This window comes from Varroa jacobsoni, unplaced genomic scaffold, assembly GCF_002532875.2.
Source record: "Varroa jacobsoni isolate VJ856 unplaced genomic scaffold, vjacob_1.0 scaffold_1034, whole genome shotgun sequence".
In the NCBI taxonomy this organism is placed as follows: domain Eukaryota; kingdom Metazoa; phylum Arthropoda; class Arachnida; order Mesostigmata; family Varroidae; genus Varroa; species Varroa jacobsoni.
The window spans coordinates 160,570-180,329 of NW_019213936.1; the positions used below are offsets into that span (position 1 = coordinate 160,570).

Genomic DNA, 19,760 nt, shown 5'->3' on the forward strand with positions numbered 1-19,760 from the left:
TTTCGAACTTGTCTTCGTGGTAAGATATGCCATAAGAATACCTTGCTTTTACGTTCTACTCACCTCTTAATTAGCCGTTAATTATCTATAGTGCTTGTATCATTTTGCGAAATACAGCAAATTTAGGTGTTTAGTTTTCTTGTAACTTATTCCGAGTGAACTCACGTAAGTGGCGTAAGACATTAACAAACAGGTAGAACCTTAATCGTTCTAAACTATTGCAGTAGATGAGGCAAAAAGGACCTTGAAAGGTGCACAATGCTTACTATGCAAAGAACGATACCCTCGCAAAATTATGTTTTTCGACCTAAGCTCGATTTTTCGTCTCCAAAATCGATCACAAAAACAGCATCCTATATTGGTTCGTATTATAAGCGAAATTGTTCACTGCTCTTACCACTTAATTGTAGCACAAACATTTGAATAAAGTCAATGCATCAAATACAGATGACCCTAATACATGTTGGTTGTTGAAAACATATTAAGCGTTTTTCTAGCTGAATAGTCTAGAGTTATAATTCTCCAAACAAGTTCGACATTTGGGTTCCGTATGAACTGACGCACAAGCATTCACTCGATCGTATTTTCATCTGCCAAACTTTATAGAAATGAAATGAAGTTGACACATTTTTAAAACGATTGATCACGGATGACAAAAAATTGTAGTCATGCGGATCATGGACTATACACATTTTTTTTCATAGACCTAAACAGCATTGGTGCCATTATCATAATTAACACGAAAAATATAGTAAGTTTTTGCCGATATTTTTCTCTATTTCAAGAAACTCTGTCTTAAGTCTGAATCTAAGCATTTCAATAGTTCTAGCACATCCACTACTGTTAAATTTTAGCTTTCCACTAACATAAGCGCTGATCCGACACGACTTCCGATAGAAATTGAAGTATGTGATTTTAGAGCCATCTAGCTAGAAGAACGAGCGGTATCTTCTTGACGACTCCATATATATATATGTATGTGTTAATAAAAAAAAAAAAAAACAATAGATGTGAAATGCCACTTCAAAGAAACTATATCTAGGCATTTGCTGAAGTCTTTGGTTATGAATGAAGTCATTTTAACCGTATCGTTCGTGAGAACTAAACTTTATGAGAACAGTTAGGTAAATCGTTTTAAAATAAGGAAATACCTTGGTTAAATCAATCGTCAATTTGAGAAACCGTAGATATGCAAGCTTCGAATCCGTTCATTTTTAACATGAGCTATTTATTCCACAGCATTTTATTTCATTAATTTGTTACTTACAACAAGGCCTTCAGAAAAGGCCAGGGTAGGTTTGTGTAAATATGCTGTTATCACGTATCGCTTACGTAATTGACCAGCTGAGCATGAGTGCACTATGGTATATGACATATGACGACGTTAGGCAGAATACCTAGGGCTAACATACGCAAACCGTCTGAAGCGAAGTGTGACGAAGATCTATCACGCAAATTGTTATAATAATTAATGTTATAAATGATGGGCATTTCATATTTCTTCGTCGTACAAATAAGTGATAATATTATAACATAATAAACGTCTAAATAGAAATTTTTGGTGACGTTTATTTATTGAGCCTTTCGTTCTTCTGTCTTAGGGGGGACGAAACCAGACAGTATATTTCGCTGTATGAGCGAACAGTTGTTCCCTGGGAGCTCTCAATAATGCCCAGCCGATTGCATGAATTTTAGTCTGAAAACAATTGTCCTTCAGAGGCGCCAAGAAGCAGCCACAGGGAACTATACACATTCGAATTTAGATCCGCTGGAATACATGCAAACCTATGAAAATATTATATGTATAAATGCTAGTTTTAAGATCAATTAGCTGATGCACGATGGTAGGTCTACGATCGGATACCTTTACACGAGACGCTACCATAACGCAGATAGTTAATCGGTTCATTTAACTATCGTTAAAGAACTACTAGAAAGGCTAGATGGATCTATTGAATGACACCATTGGTGAATCGCAATAACGAGAAATGTAAATGAAGTAAATTTACGGTACTGCCCCTCGTTTTCTGTAAACTAAAGGTTGACCACCTTCTCATGCTGAAGTTATTATCACTCTTAGATAATTCATTGTAGTGCAATGTCTTGGAAACCGAGAATACAAAATCATACTTTCAACTGGACTATTTATAAAATTAATAAAAAAAAACAGTTTTGCAATTATGATTATTAGGTTGCCGAGCCGTCCGCGTTCGCCATCGGCGACGCTAGCTTCAGCCGCTGTTAGGTGAGCTCCTAGATCTAGACTTATCGCCACTTCCATACTTTAGCTATAAATTCAAAGAAATATGAATTTAGGTATAGCTATTCATAGGCTGCAGAAAGTCTTCTCTATCAAGCAAAATGCTAAATTGGTTTTAAGAATTACTAGACGAGCAAAGCGGAAAAAAATCTACAACGCGAGAACTTAATCGCAGCAGATATTGCAAAACGCTGATGCAAGGATCTGTCAGATACTAACCTGGCGATAGAATTATATTTTCGTTTTCCGTACTTGACCCCCAGATAACTGATCGTTCTGATAACTTGAAATTGAACTAAAACACTACCGGTGCGCATTTCAGGGACTCAAAAAGATAATTTGTCCATCTTTTATCCTCGCTCTATTCTTTGATATCCAGAGTTAACAGCCCTCGGCTGCTTCTGGCGAAAAACGAAGAGTGCCTAAGCCCAATGTTAAACCTAGACCACCTTACATCATTTTATGCTAAATAGGCAAACATGTTCCGCTGCACTATCCACCAGTAGCTACGTGTCTGCTTAATAGGCTGCGGGACATGTGTGAGAGATATTTTGGGCTCAGAATCGGGCATAGACACACGTCGTTTAGTGCTAAAAGGAGTCAGTTGTTTGAGACAATCCTTAACTAAGCAATATACGTAAGGTAAAATCTAAAGCAGTCATTTGTTATTAGAAAAGCACAATTTCGGATTTGATTGTTGACTGCCTGGATCGGAAGTCTACAATTATATTTATAAGCTATCATTTAAGTAGATTAGAGTGTAGGCTGATGATTACTAACGAACAATGGATCACTGTCAATTGGTCTATTATTCTAAGGGCATAAGGACTTATGAATCACCCTGCATATATATTTTTATTTGTTAAACTATATTTTTGGCGCCAAGCCCATTAAAATCCGTACTTTTCTATAACAGACCGCCTTATTTTGTTTACTAGTACGCCTTATATATACACCTTATGCACTATATTGAAACAGCTTCATAATGGCTTCATGGGAACAAACTTACGTTTTAGACAGAAACTAAGTTTGATTCTGTAAAGAAGGATTTTCAACTATTGGCGGCAAAAGAGCGACTACACAGATGTCTGTATATTCCCAAGTGAAAGCTGGTAAATTGATCGAAGAAGGATCGAAGATAAAATGCAATTTTTTTGTGTATTAGCCTACGCTAAAAATATAGTTATGGTTCTATCATCTTTACTATAACGATTTTCATGTAGTACTCATTATAGTCACTTTACGTAAAGATAAGCTACCAGTAGTCAATTTTGTATCTATTCTATCCCAAATCTTAAACGTGCCTTGGACAGGTCCATTTTGTTTTCTGCTTTGGCCCTTCTTTGCGATTGCAAAAACTAATCAAATTCAAATAGAAAAAATATCATCAGTTTAAGGCTCCAGTTCCAAGAATTCGTCAGGAAAAAATCAAAAACTAACAAAAACTTATTATAGAAATAAACTATAGTAACAAAAATTCGTCTAACAAAACCTGTGCACGTCTATCAGTTCCGCCACATAACGTTTATTATCCACAGTATCTAATTATAATTTATAGAAAGAACCGATAAGTAATACGGAAGTTGTTGGTATTTTATGGCTAGTTTGCTTTGGTTTTATCGACCATGGCTGGTGGCTCGTGTGCAGCCTCTGCAGCGGATTTTGAAACTGAATGATGTACTAAACCAATGTACCTATTACACTAATGGCTTCTCTAAAGAACTGACGCTTTATTTTAATTCGGTTGCCGAACCTTTTCTTCGTTTTGCTACAACCAAGTAAAACACAGTTAAATAAGTCCGCTAATCTGGTCTGATAGAATCCGTTGTGCGATTAGGAGCTCAGGCCACGCTAACATAGATGCGCTAATACTAATGAATGTTTTAGAAAACCAGTAAGAGGCTTTAGTTTCATATATTCGTATTAGTATACGTGTGCAAATAGCACTTTTTATAATGTTCTTTTGATGGTGGTACTTCTCCTTGTAGCAGTGTGCGATCTAAGACAATCGGCAAGCACAGATCTTTATCAGCCTGTCTTTTTCTTCAAGTTGCCTGTCAGTAGCGTACAGTCCCGTGCATGTATCGCCTCTCCTGTTGTGGTAACAACAGCGATCGAATATGACGCCCTCACTTTGAGTTATGTCTGTCAGCTGGAGTCCATGTTATAATAATTAATATAATATAATAATTAGCCGTGCACGTGTCAGACAGTACTCGTAGCTGTGATGGTCAGGCTCGTGGCTACGATCATTATAATGGCCTTATGCTATAGGAAAGGGATACAATATCAAATTAAAGGCATTATATATATATGCAGAGTGGTTCTATTATAAATATACGATAAGGACTGCTTGATGAATGACCTGATCTTATGCAATATGTTCCTTGACTATAAAAAAACCTTCTTTTTTCACTTATTTATTATTTCTGTACCATTAGTTCAACGCAAAGCAGCGATTTTTGGCGTTCTTCAATTCGGCCTCTTTGACACATTTTTCAGCGGCAAATTTTAATGCAGACCCAGCAGTACTGTAGTGGTCTGTACGTGCATTAAGTACATAATGGAATTAAATGTTTTACTTACGTATTTTCGTTTTATTATTATGTTATTACTATTATATTATATTATAATACGAAACCTTTAGTAAATATATTAAGATGTACTGTTTTGAAATGAACAATACCACATAGTGTTAATGGAGATCAACTGGTGGCACCCTCAGATACGCTTATGCTGCACAAATTACGCTAATGAGCAGCCAACAATTATAGGTAAGTGTCATTTCTGTACTTGGAAGCACGATCCTTACTGCTCTGATAGCTTTAAGAACGAATAGTACCACCACGACAACACAAGCAGAAGGAAACGGGATTAGTGCGGCTTGATTATAGGTAAAACACATTAACTCGTCAAAACGCAGGACTGCCGCCTGTCACTAGGTAATACAAGCAGGCAAATGATGTCAAGCCACTGACATGAGGCTTGCCTTCAAATGACTCCTCTTGCAATTGAAGAAGCGCTAAACTTTAACAAGCAGGACACCGATTTCGGAGTTCCGCTCTGCCGATAGGTTAAGCAACGAACGATGCATTTCTTTTGAGAAAAGCAACTCACTCTATAGAAACAACACCGTTTGCTAGCCAAACAATACTTTTGATTCCCCTTAGATAGCGAATCGCCGTTTAACGCCCCTGAGCGCGTTACAAGTAAACCATTTTGCCTGACAAGAAATTTTATCTTGATATCGGCCGTTGCCGACGTCAAGTCCTTAGAAGTGATTCGATTCGTCGCTTCGAAAATCACACCTCTACATAAAGCATCAGCATGAATACGCTTCGGTAAAGTAGAAAGAACACATGGAAATTTGTGACCACCCTAATCTTCCCAACGTAGATGTTCCGGCTACAGCGAATACGCCATCCATGTTTAGTTCTATAGATTAAGACCTAACTCCATTTAAATAAAAAGAGTCATGTTATTTAGGTTAACAAAATGCTGTGCGTTATATTTTAGCTGAATAACACTACAGTTGCGAAACTCAAGCGCTTTTTAATTATATCGAGGAAATACTTGCTCCCTACGTATATAAACATATAACTACGCGTCATGCAAGGAATGCCTGTCATAAACATGAAGTTGTGGAACAGCGAAGACCAAAACCGCAAGTGAATCCTGTTACAAAAAATTGTCTGTTATATTTTGCCTTAGACACCAACATTTTGTCGAAATGTTTCTCAAACAACGAATCGTTAGAAGTCGTAACAAACAGCTACTCATAGGAACGTCACATAGAAAATCTTTGCTCTGATTACAATCGGGCTCGACGTTTTGCGGGAAAAAGGGTTCTCCACACCAGGGTACCGGGTGAATTTATTCTGGAAATTGTTTGAAGATACAATGTAAGATAGGTCGGTTTACTGTTACCGAAGACTAAATATGTCGTTTAAAATGGCATTTAAATCAAATATAACTGTTTCAGACGACAGTGAGCTATTAATCGAGTTGAGACGAGGTAACTCTGTGACTCGTCTTAGATGGAGTAACATATGAAAATGCATGCAAATAGCTACTCAAACGCTCACTCGAGCGTATTCTTGTTGCGCTGGCGCTCAATAAGGATTGCGGTATATAGCATTATATCTTGCTGCATCGTCAGATATATATATATATATATATATATTTATATATACTTATATATATATATTTTGGTGAAAACAAACATTCGGATAGATTTTGTTGTATGTGCGGATATTTAAGAATGTGTTTACCGATAGGCACTGGCATTTGCTTAATTTCCGATTCGATACGATATTTCAAAAAAGTCTTGTATATTATTAAACGATTGTCCGTTGCCTATACATAACTGAAACCTCGAAACACATTAATCGTTCCTGTGCACGTGTCTATGTTTACGTGCATCTATGTATTATATCTGTATGTATAAACACATATCCTAAGCACAAATATCGTAGCCATCGATACGATCATCAGTTCGACCGCTGTGGCTACGACCTGTGCTGTTTGATGTTGTTGCGTAATAACAGCTATGTTGCATTGTGATGTATGAACTACTTCGCTTCCTAGCCTCTCACATTTTGGCAGTCGCAATGCTTTCAAACGACATCTAAGCAGAACTACCTGCTCTCGCAAACACCACTTATGGCGCACTCTTTTCTTTAAAATAATGGTTTCTGCTATGTACGATTATGCTCTGCCACTGGAGTAGTATAGCTACTCAATCTATTTTTGAGTTCCTTTGTGTCACGAGGTACAAGTCATTTTTTTGTATGTATAGGTACACGATTCTCACAAGAGTTCTCACAAGAAGAAACAACGACTTCCATGCACTCATATACTAGATTATCTATATCCTGCTTCTTCGACGGCCTACTATTCACTTAATACAATGGCAAAATTACCAAAAAAAATTAACCGGTAAGCTTGGTCCTTGTCATACCGTACGAATGTATATTTGGCCATTTGATGATCCTAGAACCAGTTAACAAAAGATAGCAGTTCATATGAACATGGATCAAGTACGTTTTACGTTATAAGGTAGTGTTTCTAGGTAGTATATTTGTGCAGTCCCTACCCAAAGTCTAAAGTGAAATTATCTACTGATGGATAATTTTACCTAAAAACGCATCGCGAATCAGGTCAGTAGATTATTAAGCCGAGAAGAGAATAATTTTTTGATTTTACGCAAAACTAAAAAAATATCACATTACTTTTCCTTTATGAGAGGTTGTTAACTACGTTAAGAACGTTAGGGTCGAACCGACATGATAAATGATTACAAAGTGTAACATATACCACTAGCCACCCCAGTTATCTGTTGAAAAAAGCTGTCGTATAAAATTATGTAAAAACTACCCAGCATTGCGGTCATTAGAATTAAGGTACTACGCAAATATATTCCAGAAAATCTAGAAATTGTAAAAAATCTAGGTCAATGTTTATTGAACCCTAACGAGAAAATATTGGTACATTTGTGTTAGATCCTGCTATGGATCGGTAAATAATCCCTGAATTTTACTCCATATAATTACGAGTCCATTTACCGTAAATTCAACGCCACAGAGACAAATACATATAATGTCTAAATAATAAAGTTCTTTATTTATTTAGTAATCGTCTCCTTCGTTTTTTTTTTTAGCGTCAATATATTTATACAGTCCAACAGGCGTGGGACCACAATTCAGTGGTCACAAAGCATTATACTACCATACACCTCCTAGAGGTGTTCATATTATTAGCTTACCGTTGTTTTTTATTGTTGTTCTTACTGTTATTATTGTTTTTTCAGTCTGTTACTTATTTCTACTAAATACACAATATACTCTGTACATAGCATCGGGTCGGTGTTCCTTCGGTTTTTATCCTGCACCAGCTCGACAAGCTGGAATTTCTCTCTAGGGATCAAGCACGCTTATTTGCTTCAGAGTCCAGCCACTAGTGAAGAGAGTTCACGAGAATCAGAAGTGCCGCCTTATAACGGTCGAATAAACTTTCGAAACAGACTCATAACGTAACCAAATACTCCTTAGTTTTCTGGCAGTTTCTTTTCTCGTTTTTTTATCTTTTTCTCTGGGGATTTATCAGTTAATACACAACACATATCAACGCACCACAGGGCATTTTTTCGTCAACAGCGTGCCCACCCCGCCCCTAACGTGTGGGGTTTTCATGCTAGCCTAAGAACATGTATTCGAACACCTAAAAAGTGGTAGCCATTCCCAGTTCCTTTCTTTTTTTTAACCTTACTCAAGATACCTTAAAAGGTTACTCTGGTGCTATTATTTGTTTTAGTTATCTCGCATTATTCCAATAATTTGTCCCAATACAATAATCTATCCCCATTTAATAACCATTAACATTAAATCAGATACGGCGCCTATATAGGTGTAATCACGTATGTTGCCACGGCAATTTTTTCATTACATTAACTCCTTTATATTCATGTTCGGGAGAACTCACATGTGCAACCCCACATTCACTAACTCAAACCTAGCAAATTAAAGGTAAGCAGTGTAAAATTTGCAAAACAGAAAACCAACCTTTCTATGAGTACCAAAATGTCTGTGTGGAAAAGATTATTCAAATTTGTGTAAATGAAAAGCGCGACAAACATAAAGTACTCATCTGTTTTACCAACCTGCCTTGCAATTTGCAAAAAAATTTAGAAACAACCATCAATTGCCCCCCCCCCCCCCACAAAAACAATCATCTACCCTGTTCGCTTGTTTTTTACGCTATCGAAATATATACGCTAAGGACAGTGCTGCTACTATGCTGCGTCAAGCGTTGTATCTTGTCTCAATTGCTTTTCAAGCCTTAAAGCTCTTCATACGTTTTGAACTGATTAATGCTTACACAACTGCTGCGACAACTATTACGATATCTATCAAAATTTGATTTACCTCTTTTCACTGGCTTTCTGTCATTCAATTCAAACTCTTGTTTCTCCTCCCCAGCCGTTCTCCACAATGAGTCTACAAAGATGCGAGTTTGCAAACTATTAAAAATAATTGAGAATAATCGTTACCGTAATAATAGTATCAGTAGTGACGCGTTATAAATTCGTGTACGGGGATCCCTTCGTGCCACAGCTCAGTTACTATTTCATCCTTCATTAATCGGCGAACTAATATTTTAGTTTCTGAGCCATGAACGCATTTACTTTTTTAGGGCATTGTGCTTGTTGTTGTGTTTCGGTTTTTACCGAAACAAAAGATATCTTTACCACTTCTTAAATCTTCTCGGTTATGAAGGTATGCTGCATCGCTTGATTGATTGTTAATCTCTTCGACGGATCGATGGCAAGGATTTTATCGAGAAGTTCACGCAGTTGCTGTACCTGCGACAGCAATAAAAATATGTTAACATATATGGTTAACGGATATAAAGATACTGAACTGAAGTTCATTTAAATTGAACCACCTATTTGCAGTTGAGAGCATGTTCTGCACGAAGTATTCTCCGATATAAGGTTTCTGTTTTAGTATTAACGATCATGTAGTGCTGATTATAAATGACAGAGGAATAGGCTAAGAAGGGCAAAATCTGTCATGAACATGGAAACGCCCCTATTTCTCAAGCATTACACATTTCTAACGCGCAAATAATATTCCACTCATAGCTACTTACTTTGTTTAATTGGGCTGGTGGGTTTGAGCCGGTAAGTTCGTTACCAAGGTCACGTGCAGGGTTAATGTTTTTCATTACAATAACCTTTTCCTGTAAGCAAAACCGCACCCAGCATGGATAGTATATAAGCTTACGAGTGGGCGAAGTGTAGCAGTACTTGAGTATATCAGGCTTGAAGTGATTGAATATCATAATACATTGGAACAGAAACTCAAATAAAAATAGAACACAGTTTGTAATATATACCAATGTGACACGGCGCATGTATGATTTTGTCTTATGTAAAATTACTACAATCACTTGCTGAGTCCAAAGGCCTATTTGACTGTATCACACTGTTGTGTACCTATTGCATTTTTAAACCTTAAATCCGCGTTTACTAAAACTTACTCTTTCTGTGACTTTATCGACTTCATAGTACATGAAATTCATATCTGCGTCAAAGTGTTTGTTGCGCAGCATTTCCGGACTCTTCTTGATTAACTTGTTGGGGAAGCGACCTTTAAGCTCCATGAACATCTTCAGCATTTCGTTGTTTGTTTTGCCAGCGAACATGATTCGTCCTGTGTAAAGTTCATACAAGGTACAGCCTACCGACCAGAGATCGATGCCAAAATCATGTCCAATTCCAAGTATAATCTCGGGTGCTCGATAGAATCTCGACACTAGATATGGTGTGATCTCCGAGTCTGTCCCGGACGACGCTGAACCGAAATCACACAATTTTAGCTGCATTTTATTTCCATTAACCAGGATGTTATCTGGCTTGATGTCAGCATGCAAAATGTTACATTTCTTTAGTAATCGCAAAGCGAGAAACAGCTGGTGAGCATACGATCGAACGGCTTTAATATGTAAACCCAAATCCTTGCCGTACTTCTTCAGAACCTGAAAACCACATAATGATTACGAAGATAAAAATAACTACATAATTTCAAGTTTAATTATGTATTTTTTGTCCATGATGAGTTTAGATTTAATATCTATGAGAAATCACTGCTACAATATCGAATTCCTTTTACGATTAAAATAGAACTATTGGCAATTGCAGTTTCAATAGGCAAAGGTCTAATACATACACTTAAATTTTACTTGCATTGAAAGTTCACAGAGTCATTGACTTTTGACTTAAATATGGACGATATATCTGGAAAGCACTACTCCTTGATTTGTTACGTCAATCTATTCACGCAAAGGCAGTGCTCACCTCTCGTAAGTTCATGCTGAGCGATTCAAAAACGAGACATAAATGCTGGCGATGTGAGAAATTTCTATACAACCGAAGACAATGATATTTATCATCAGGGTCAGCATCATTGAGTTTTTTGAGAATCTCGAGCTCCTTCTGGCCTGTCTTCATCATAAGGTCATTGTTTCGTATAATCTTTATAGCTACTTCCATGTTGCCGCGTGCCCTATCTCGTCCACGCACTACCGAAGAAAAAACACCTGTGAACAAATAGAGGAAATGAGAAAGAAGAAATATATTTAGGTAAGGCCGAGACGCTTCTTTCGTGAGCACAAAACTGAGTCGGAACATTTTAGTCCGTTATGATCAGTAGATTCAGTGATTTTAATTATCTATGGCAGATGCAACTTAATACATTCTATATTGTAAGCAGTGCATCCCACAAGATTTTTGCCTAAGCGCAAATTCAGACTTGAAATACTGGTAAGCAACAGGATTCTCGCTTTGCCGATTTCAACGATCACCTTTACGTGGTATAATAAAAGAGAACGCATTTTCAAACCTACATTCAACGACACGGTTGTTTTGTATGATCCACGACATGATAATAGTGCATACCTAATTTATTATAAGTCTTTAACCTCTAGTACGGTCCTACCTTGCCCAGTGTAGCCGTAAACTTCATACCGTTGATCAAGCACTTCTCCGATGCGTACCCGATAGTAACCCTCGGCATCATCCCAATTATCGTTGAGAGCCGGATTTTCGTTTGCAAGAGACCGGTTGAGTCCTTTTGACTTCGGTGACGAAGCATTATAGTGCTCTGAAAACATGTCGTTTTCTTCATCCCCGGACCCGCTACGACGTCGGCCGTCATCGGAGTCGTCATCATCGCCGGTAACGCCGCCCAGCTGGAATCCACAAAGAACAAACAAAATGATACACGTAAAGCGTTAATCTTGCACTAAAATTACCTCATACTGATACCTACAAAACATTATTTGCCTACTAAAAGTATTGCTGAGAGAACTTCACGGTAAAGCGAGTCTCAATTATCATCTCATAGTTACAAAGTGTGGGACGTAACTAGTTTTTTTTAACTCACCTTACTAAATGTCGTATCTCCATCTGAATCAAGGATGACCGGTTGAGGACTCGTACTTCTTGCCCGTTCATGTGACCTCGTCCCATCCTGTGTTGAAGTACCAGGCGAGCTAGCGCTAACGCTAAGAGCTGCTTCCGGAGGCTCCACTTTCTCGTCGGAAACTTGATCCTTTAACGATGTTATTTTACTGCTGTGGTTATCTCTGTCTTTACCTTTACCGCCCGTTTTACCACCCTCTAAGCGGGCGACAAGCTCCTGCCTTTGACGACGCCGTCGTTCAATCAAGGCCTCTTCATCGAGGTCTTCCTCTTCATCCGCGTCATCTTCATCCTTAATCTCTTCATCGCTGTCCTCCGAAGATGAATCCCTTGCGAGTCGTCTATTTCGTCGTTTAGAGCCCAGTCCACTCGCTCCTGCTCCGCCTCCACGTTCATCTTCTCGATCGTCTCGACTGCGGCTTCGTTTTCGATCTCGGCGCCTATCCGCTTCATTTGGAACATCTCTGCTGCGACGATTTCTCGACAGCTCGGAATCTGCCGTTGAGCCGCGATCCTTTCGCCTCATGTCGTCCCGATCATCTCGCCCCCTAGCTCGGCCGTCAATGGATCGTTCTCTGCCACCCCGATCAAGGTCGCGATCTCGACCATCTTTTTCTCTTCGTTTGAGACGATCGTCTTCACGGCGCTTCTCATCGTCCCGACGACGATCGCGATCCTGCGATAAAAAGGTTGATTAATTATGTTTTTTGTTTATTTAATCACACCTGTCGTGTAGCATATGTTGTTGGCGTAGTTTAAGCCAGCGGCCTCTATAGTGTCAGCGTAATTATTATTGACTGATTATGTGCATTCTAATATATCAAAACGCATGGACTAAAATCAGTTATATACCGACAGGCCAACGTAACGCATTTACTGTCAGAAGCTCTGCTTAGAATTCGATTTACATCGTGTGTGCGGAACAATTTATGTCTTGCTAGGAATAATGATAGGTTACACACATAAAAAATCGTCTTTGAGATGAAGTCCAGCAGAATACTTTGTGAAAAACTTAAAAGCATCATGGATCAAGCGTCTAGTAAAGATTTTGTCATGTACATAACTTCTAAGTGACTCAAAGCAGTATATTAGTTTGCAGTTCTACAGCCAATATAAACTTTTGATCGCCTTGACTTTTTTTACCGATCATCATCTGCAAAACAGGGAGCCACTTTTAAATGCCCTCGATTTTCACTGTTTTCAATTTCAGGCAGCTATATTCGACGGCTGCACCGGGTTGGTCGAACATACCCGTTCACCATGGAATTTTCCACAACCAGATTGCTGGTGGTCTTCGTCGAACCCCCAAATTTTCCATGGCAAAATCGTTCTGCTGAAACAGCTCAGCGTCCAAAAATGGCTGCAAAAAGTTGAAAACAACGTAAATATAGGACAATCATAGGGCGGCCTCAGTTTCTTCTCAACAACCCTCTATAGTGTGTTCATATGAAGCAAAAAAGTTCTTTTATTATAAATTGTGTTAAACTGTTTAACCGGTTGGTTACCTTCAAAGACAAAATGGATTTCAAGTGTCCAGTCGGTTCAAGTGACTTCATTCGTGCGATGATATGTTATTATGATCACAAACGCCACAAATATTCCGCAACACAGCCTGCTGAGTAAAGCTCTTCTTACTAAGAATTACCTCAAACATCGTATCTCAAAGAAAACTGAGTCGAGCTCACGACAAGCACAGTACGATAAGCTCAAGATATACATGGACGACAGTCCTGTAAACCGATTCCATTGGAAGTTTTAAGGCCGCTGTGTCGCTGAGTTAGCCAGCAACCAAGAAAAAGTGTCACATTTAGCAGCTGCACAAAAAAGTCAGCAATCCAATTACATAAATGTACTTTTCTTTAGAATACATCGGGTGTCTACTTATGGGACACCCGGAACCATCTTTCCAATAGTTTCTAGTGGAATGCATGCCCGTACTGGCTGAGCCTAGCCAACCCTATAATTCATTCTATCAAAAATCCCACCGGCGTTCAATGTCTATAAGACCAACTTTTAAACATATACCCAAACGAACGAAAATAGATGCAAGTTCTTTTGAAAATTGTACTGAACACCAGTACATATATTTGCTTCAACTGGTTTTTTTTATTAGAATAAATGGTAACAAAATGCTTTTATTACCTCAGAAAACACCCTCGAATGGCTGGTAGGTATCCCCCGCCTGGTTATTACATGCAAAAAACTCTTATATTTTGTTACCCATTTTTAAACTTCTTGTATATTGTGAAGTATTATACTGTCTATTATAGCACACAGATTAATTTAAACTGATTAATTTCCTGTTAGTAGACAAAGTGGTAATATCAATCAAGCAGTTTGAGATGAATGCAATTTATACAACAAACCGTAAAAAAAACTGGCGAATTTTTATAAAGTAAACTAAATTCCGATAGACTTTGTCTCACTTCAAACAACTGAAACATTCATCGTTTCTCTCACGACTTTCATGACATTCAATCAAAACGTTCTGAAATCAAGATGAAAATTTTCCTTATTCTACGCCGCCATTTATTTAAATAAACATCTTAAAAGAACACTGCTTTTCTGGGTTCTTCTCCAATTCTATTTGTTGCTATAAAAAAAATCCCCTCATTTTACCAGCCATACACTTTTGAAATGCGTTTTGAGTTTCGCATCCGGTTCTACTGCCATTAGGTATTGCCTCAGGCGATTGGCTCCTTCCAGTATAAAACAAATTGTGTGTAAGCTCAGTTTGAACCCTCACCATTTAGTGTCTGGTGTCTGTAAGCAGACAAACACATTACCACTGCATCATCGTCCAAAACAATCGACGTTGTTCCTTTAGTAAAGGGTATTCTTTTTTGAATTTCCTGCCAGATTCTCGCCATCACCTTCATCATTGCCTGCAACTTACCCGCTCTCTCTGGCGATCCCTGTCACGTTCTCGATCCCGTTCCTTATCACGTTCGCGATCCCGGTCCCGGTCCCGTTCACGCTCACGATCCCGATCGCGGTCACGATCCCGTTTTTGTTGCTCTTTCTCTTTGTCACGCTGACGCTGGCGTTCCTTTTCTTTGTCACGCTGCTGTTCACGCTCTTTTTCTTTTTCCTTTTCACGTTGTTCCTTTTCTTTCTCACGTTCCTTTTCCCGCTGCTCCTTTTCACGCTCTCTCTGTTCACGGTCTTTATCACGTTCACGCTCTTTGTCACGTTCACGTTCGCGGTCACGTTCTTTGTCACGTTCGCGTTGCTGCTGTTGTTCTTTTTCTTTCTCGCGTTGGAGCTGGTCACGCTCGCGATCTTTATCACGCTGTTGTTCGCCAACAGGGCCGCTGTTGCCGCCCCCGCCGCCACGTTCAGATCGTTCTCCGCCTTTTACCAGCTGCTTCGGTTTGTCTTTGTCGCGATCCTTATCTCGGGCCACGCGCTTGTCGCTATCGCGATCTCGTCGCTAAGAAATATTGGATATAGAGGAAGTGAAAGAAAGGAAGAAAAGAATACGGATGGCATAGAGTTACATCAATAAGAGTTCGATGTGAAATATTACAAAGTGTGCCTCTTCATATGGTACGTAAGCAAAATAGAGTATAAAATAAAAATCGATCATTGCGCTGATACACGTTTGTTTCTCTGCTCTTTTTCTATCTACTTTTTAATATATATGAAGAACATCAAATAGCTAACAAGGTTGAAAGCGTTAATTTTAAAAGTTAGCTAGTATTATTTTACTATTTATGCCAATTTGATATATAATAGGACGTGACGTTAGTAGCTAAACAATGTATATTTTATACGTTGAATTCAACATAGAGTAACGTGTACCTATTGACCTGTAGCTTTGAGTACCATTCTGGGATTTTATATGCACCAACCTTGTCATCGCGATACTCCGACCTATCCTTGCGATCATCAGGAGATCTGGACCTTCGACGTTTTTTATCATCTTTAACTACATCTTTATCTGACTGCTCCTTGCTGTCTTTCGAGTCTTTCGTCTCCTTACGACTGATTTCTTTGGCAGTCTTTAAACTGGAGCCGTTTTTCTGTGGCTTTTCAACAGATTTTTCTCTATCGCTTTCCGAGGCGGATATGTCTTCTGTGTCACCGTTCGTAACTGTTATTTTAGTTTTTAGCTGAAAAGAGGAAAACACGTAAACTGTATGTCCCATGCCTATACGAACCAATACGTGTTGTGCAGTGTATGGTAATTATCATTACTGTTATTATTTTTATTATGGTTTTTTATAGTTAAAGTAGGCTCATACAAAAAACCGAACTTTTTGCCTCGAATTGCTATATAAACCAAAATAGTGTATTGAATATGTTTTCAAAAGCATGTTCTAACCAATCTCATTCGAAATTTATTTTAGGTTCTTCATACTAGTTTTAGAGCAGGAATACTTGTGACTTCGCCGTTAGGCAAATCTTATCCGTTAGCACGAAGACCGTTGCGTCATTTTAACATCAGGTAAGCCTTAGCTAACTGATGCAAATGAGAAAAAAATTCTAACAAGTACTCTTCATTTTTAGTTTCAGATTCCGACCCAATATGTTAACAACTACAAATCATAAATAAGCATACGGTCAAAAATGTACGTAACAAGGAAACAGTATTTCATTCCATACCGCAGTGATTTGGTCCTTCTCGGTAGCGTCTTCAACTACAACTCGCCGATTACCTCCTCGTACAACTAATTGATTCTGCTCTTCCTCATCCTGGTCGACCATCTGTAGCGATTTGAGTAGTTCCAACTTCTTACGCTCGAGTTCTTCAAGCTCCATGTCACCCATGTCGGCCGCATCAATACCACCAACAGATGGCAGCGCTCGCCCTTCGCCATCCTGTACACAACGATAAAGACAACATATCAATACGAACAGTACTTGAACCGGATTTATTGCGCCGCTTCTTACTTGAGGGCATAATTGCGCGCATCGCCAGCACAATAAATCGAAAAGGGCCAAGACAGGGTAGATCGTGCAAGAAAACTATGATGAACCAATGCGCTTTGGGCTATTATGACCTGTTGCATTTTATATTTTGACGTGGCAGCTGCCTTACCCTAGTGTGATCGCGGTCACTCTTATGACGTTTATGCTTTTTGTGTTTTTTGCTGCTGCGCGAACTTCGATCACCTCTTCCACCCCCGTCACGCTCTTTTCGATCCTTGTGCCGTCGCTTCTTGTGTTTTCGGCTTGACGACTTATCTTCACGCGGGGAATCCGACTCTGAACTGAAATTCCGTAAAATTCAAGAGCAAAGACTTTCAATACGGCAACGGTAATACCTATAATAGTCGTATAGTTTTTCAGGGAACATCTTATTGTATCTTCAAATTAACAGAATTCCGATAACAAGTTGAAGAATCTGTATCACTGCAGCTCGGAAGGAGCAACAGTCAGATTAAGTCCCTCAAATCATCATCATATCACCATGATCAAAATGTTTGGCACAGTGTTTCCTGTATAAATTCTGTTCTTGTTTTTGTAAAGGACTACAGTTTAGGTAGCTAACAAATTGTTTCCAGCAAGAAAAAGAGCTTTGATAATATACTACGAAAAGCATGTGAAGACAACTCGAGTAATTAAATAGATTTGAATTATTTTGTCTGCTAACGGCGCAAATTTATTTCTTTGCATTATACGTGTCATTAGTTCCACGTGAATTAATCGATGCGCCTAGTTTGCGTTCATACCAAACACAGCTTATACTGTCACACGGTATCATCGGTGCATTCTACCCGACTAGGAAACACATCGTCGGATTTAACAACAAGCGAAGGCAATTTTCCCATAGAAGATGCCGCGGCATCGCCACTATAAATGTTGCACCAATCAAAGGTTAGCCTTTTCTGCTTATGACGAAGAGGTCGAAAACACAACACGACGCGGATGCCGCTAACGGGAAAGCATCACAGCGACGACAGGGGGGACAATCCACCAAAAAGTAGAATCGCAACGTACTGCACTTTGTCACTGCGCTCCAATTTTTTCTCTCCACTTCTCCAAACAATATTTGAATTTTCGCCGCTCTGCTTTCTTGTTTTTGAACTTCGCGCTGTTGTCGACACTTCGGAATATCTGTGATTCGGTCTGCAATATATCACCAGGCAAGTAGGGGTTAATTAGAACGTATTGTATGCATCTAAACAAGGCATAAAATTGATATTAGATAACGGTATTGCGAGTGAAACGAATCCGGGCGATAACCACACCTGATGATACCCGTAACGAGCACTTGACGATACAAAAACATAGAAGCATAGCTTGAAACAGGCAAATGTGCATAAACCGTTTCGATTAACTGAGTTAACGACAATAGTTATGTTATCTTTTTTGTTTGGCTCACATGTACTGCATCATTTTGGTAGAGCGATTAACTTAGCGTTCAATTTAATTTATTGTCGATTGGTTGTCTCAATGGCCGTGAAATTCGGTGAGCGCAGCGCTTCAATTGGAGGGATTATCTCTCTGAGGCACGTCAGCATACAGAAATTGTTATTTCTAGAATTCATAATGGCTTCCGACAAGCAGGTTTGGATCTCGCAAATCTCGAATTCCTCTTACCTATTCGCTGTAATCGAAAGCTTCGGCGGATTCCCGCAACAACGTATTTCTCATACTGTTCCTATTCTAGATTATATCTTGTCAGTATCACAATGCGGTCAATTACAAACAATTTAGCAATCAACTGCCTATATTTCATCGCGCAGAAATTTCACACGAACGCATTGATACGTTTTCAAACTATTGTTATAATTAGTGCTACCAGCACTCGCACAATCGATCACCGATACACTGCGACGCGCACATTTTTATACGAGCCTATATACCAAAGTAAGATTTTGATATATATTGATTATATATACTCAGTATGCATACGCACTAATTATATATCTATGTGGAGATATATAGAGCAAATTTATGGTTTGCAGCCGGGTACCGGTTGCGAAGTGCCACAAAAGCGGGATTTAGCACCGGAGCTAACTAGCCCAGCTTTTCCACGGGGAGATCACACTGACGTTTGTCATACTCACCTGATATCTGCGGCTCCTGATCTATCTCGGAAATCCATTTTTCACTCGAGAAACAGAATTCCGCCGACAGAATGTCTGGTGTGTTTACATCGGCTCTGTCGACTAAATCGCACAGGGAGAACCGGCAGCGGCGAGGAGGTCTTTAGCAGGACTTGTCTAACCCCTCAAGTTCGTCGTATCGATGAAGAATAGTCGAGCGCCACACAGGAGCTTACCGTTCCGTAAAAGGCCGAGTAGCTACGACGGACACAAATATCTTAAAATTGTGCAGAGAAAAATGCACTCTAAATGCACATACCGAGAAAAATTTGACTTCTTAAGAAGTATACCGCATCATTTTTACACCATTCATACTTTGGCAAGATGCAAACCTTGCTGAAGATCGAAGACCGGAAAGGGTATAGAGCTCACAGATCCTAAACATAATCTTACGGGCTGAAGTCAGCTTGCCCTCATCAAATACCCATTAGGCTCAACGACAAGCCCATTTCTGGTACGG

At 39.0% G+C, this 19,760-nt stretch overlaps 1 protein-coding gene across 2 annotated transcripts; it reads right to left on the minus strand.

Moving 5' to 3' along the window:
• Positions 1 to 7,856: 7,856 nt before the first annotated feature.
• Positions 7,857 to 19,501, minus strand: LOC111265960 (uncharacterized). Of its 2 annotated transcripts, XM_022843028.2 has the most exons (12): positions 19,262 to 19,501; positions 18,189 to 18,317; positions 17,287 to 17,458; positions 16,851 to 17,066; positions 16,097 to 16,357; positions 15,139 to 15,675; positions 12,205 to 12,918; positions 11,758 to 12,010; positions 11,118 to 11,359; positions 10,301 to 10,798; positions 9,911 to 10,000; positions 7,857 to 9,620 (listed from the first exon to the last, which is right to left on the minus strand). In XM_022843028.2, exons 1-12 carry the CDS (start codon positions 19,297 to 19,299, stop codon positions 9,513 to 9,515), a joined length of 3,258 nt encoding a protein of 1,085 aa, XP_022698763.1. In that variant the 5' UTR covers positions 19,300 to 19,501; the 3' UTR covers positions 7,857 to 9,512. The 2 variants fall into 2 exon arrangements, with proteins under 2 accessions (XP_022698763.1, XP_022698764.1); XM_022843029.2 differs by lacking the exon at positions 19,262 to 19,501 and having other exon boundaries at positions 17,921 to 18,317.
• Between the last annotated feature and the right edge of the window lie 259 nt (positions 19,502 to 19,760).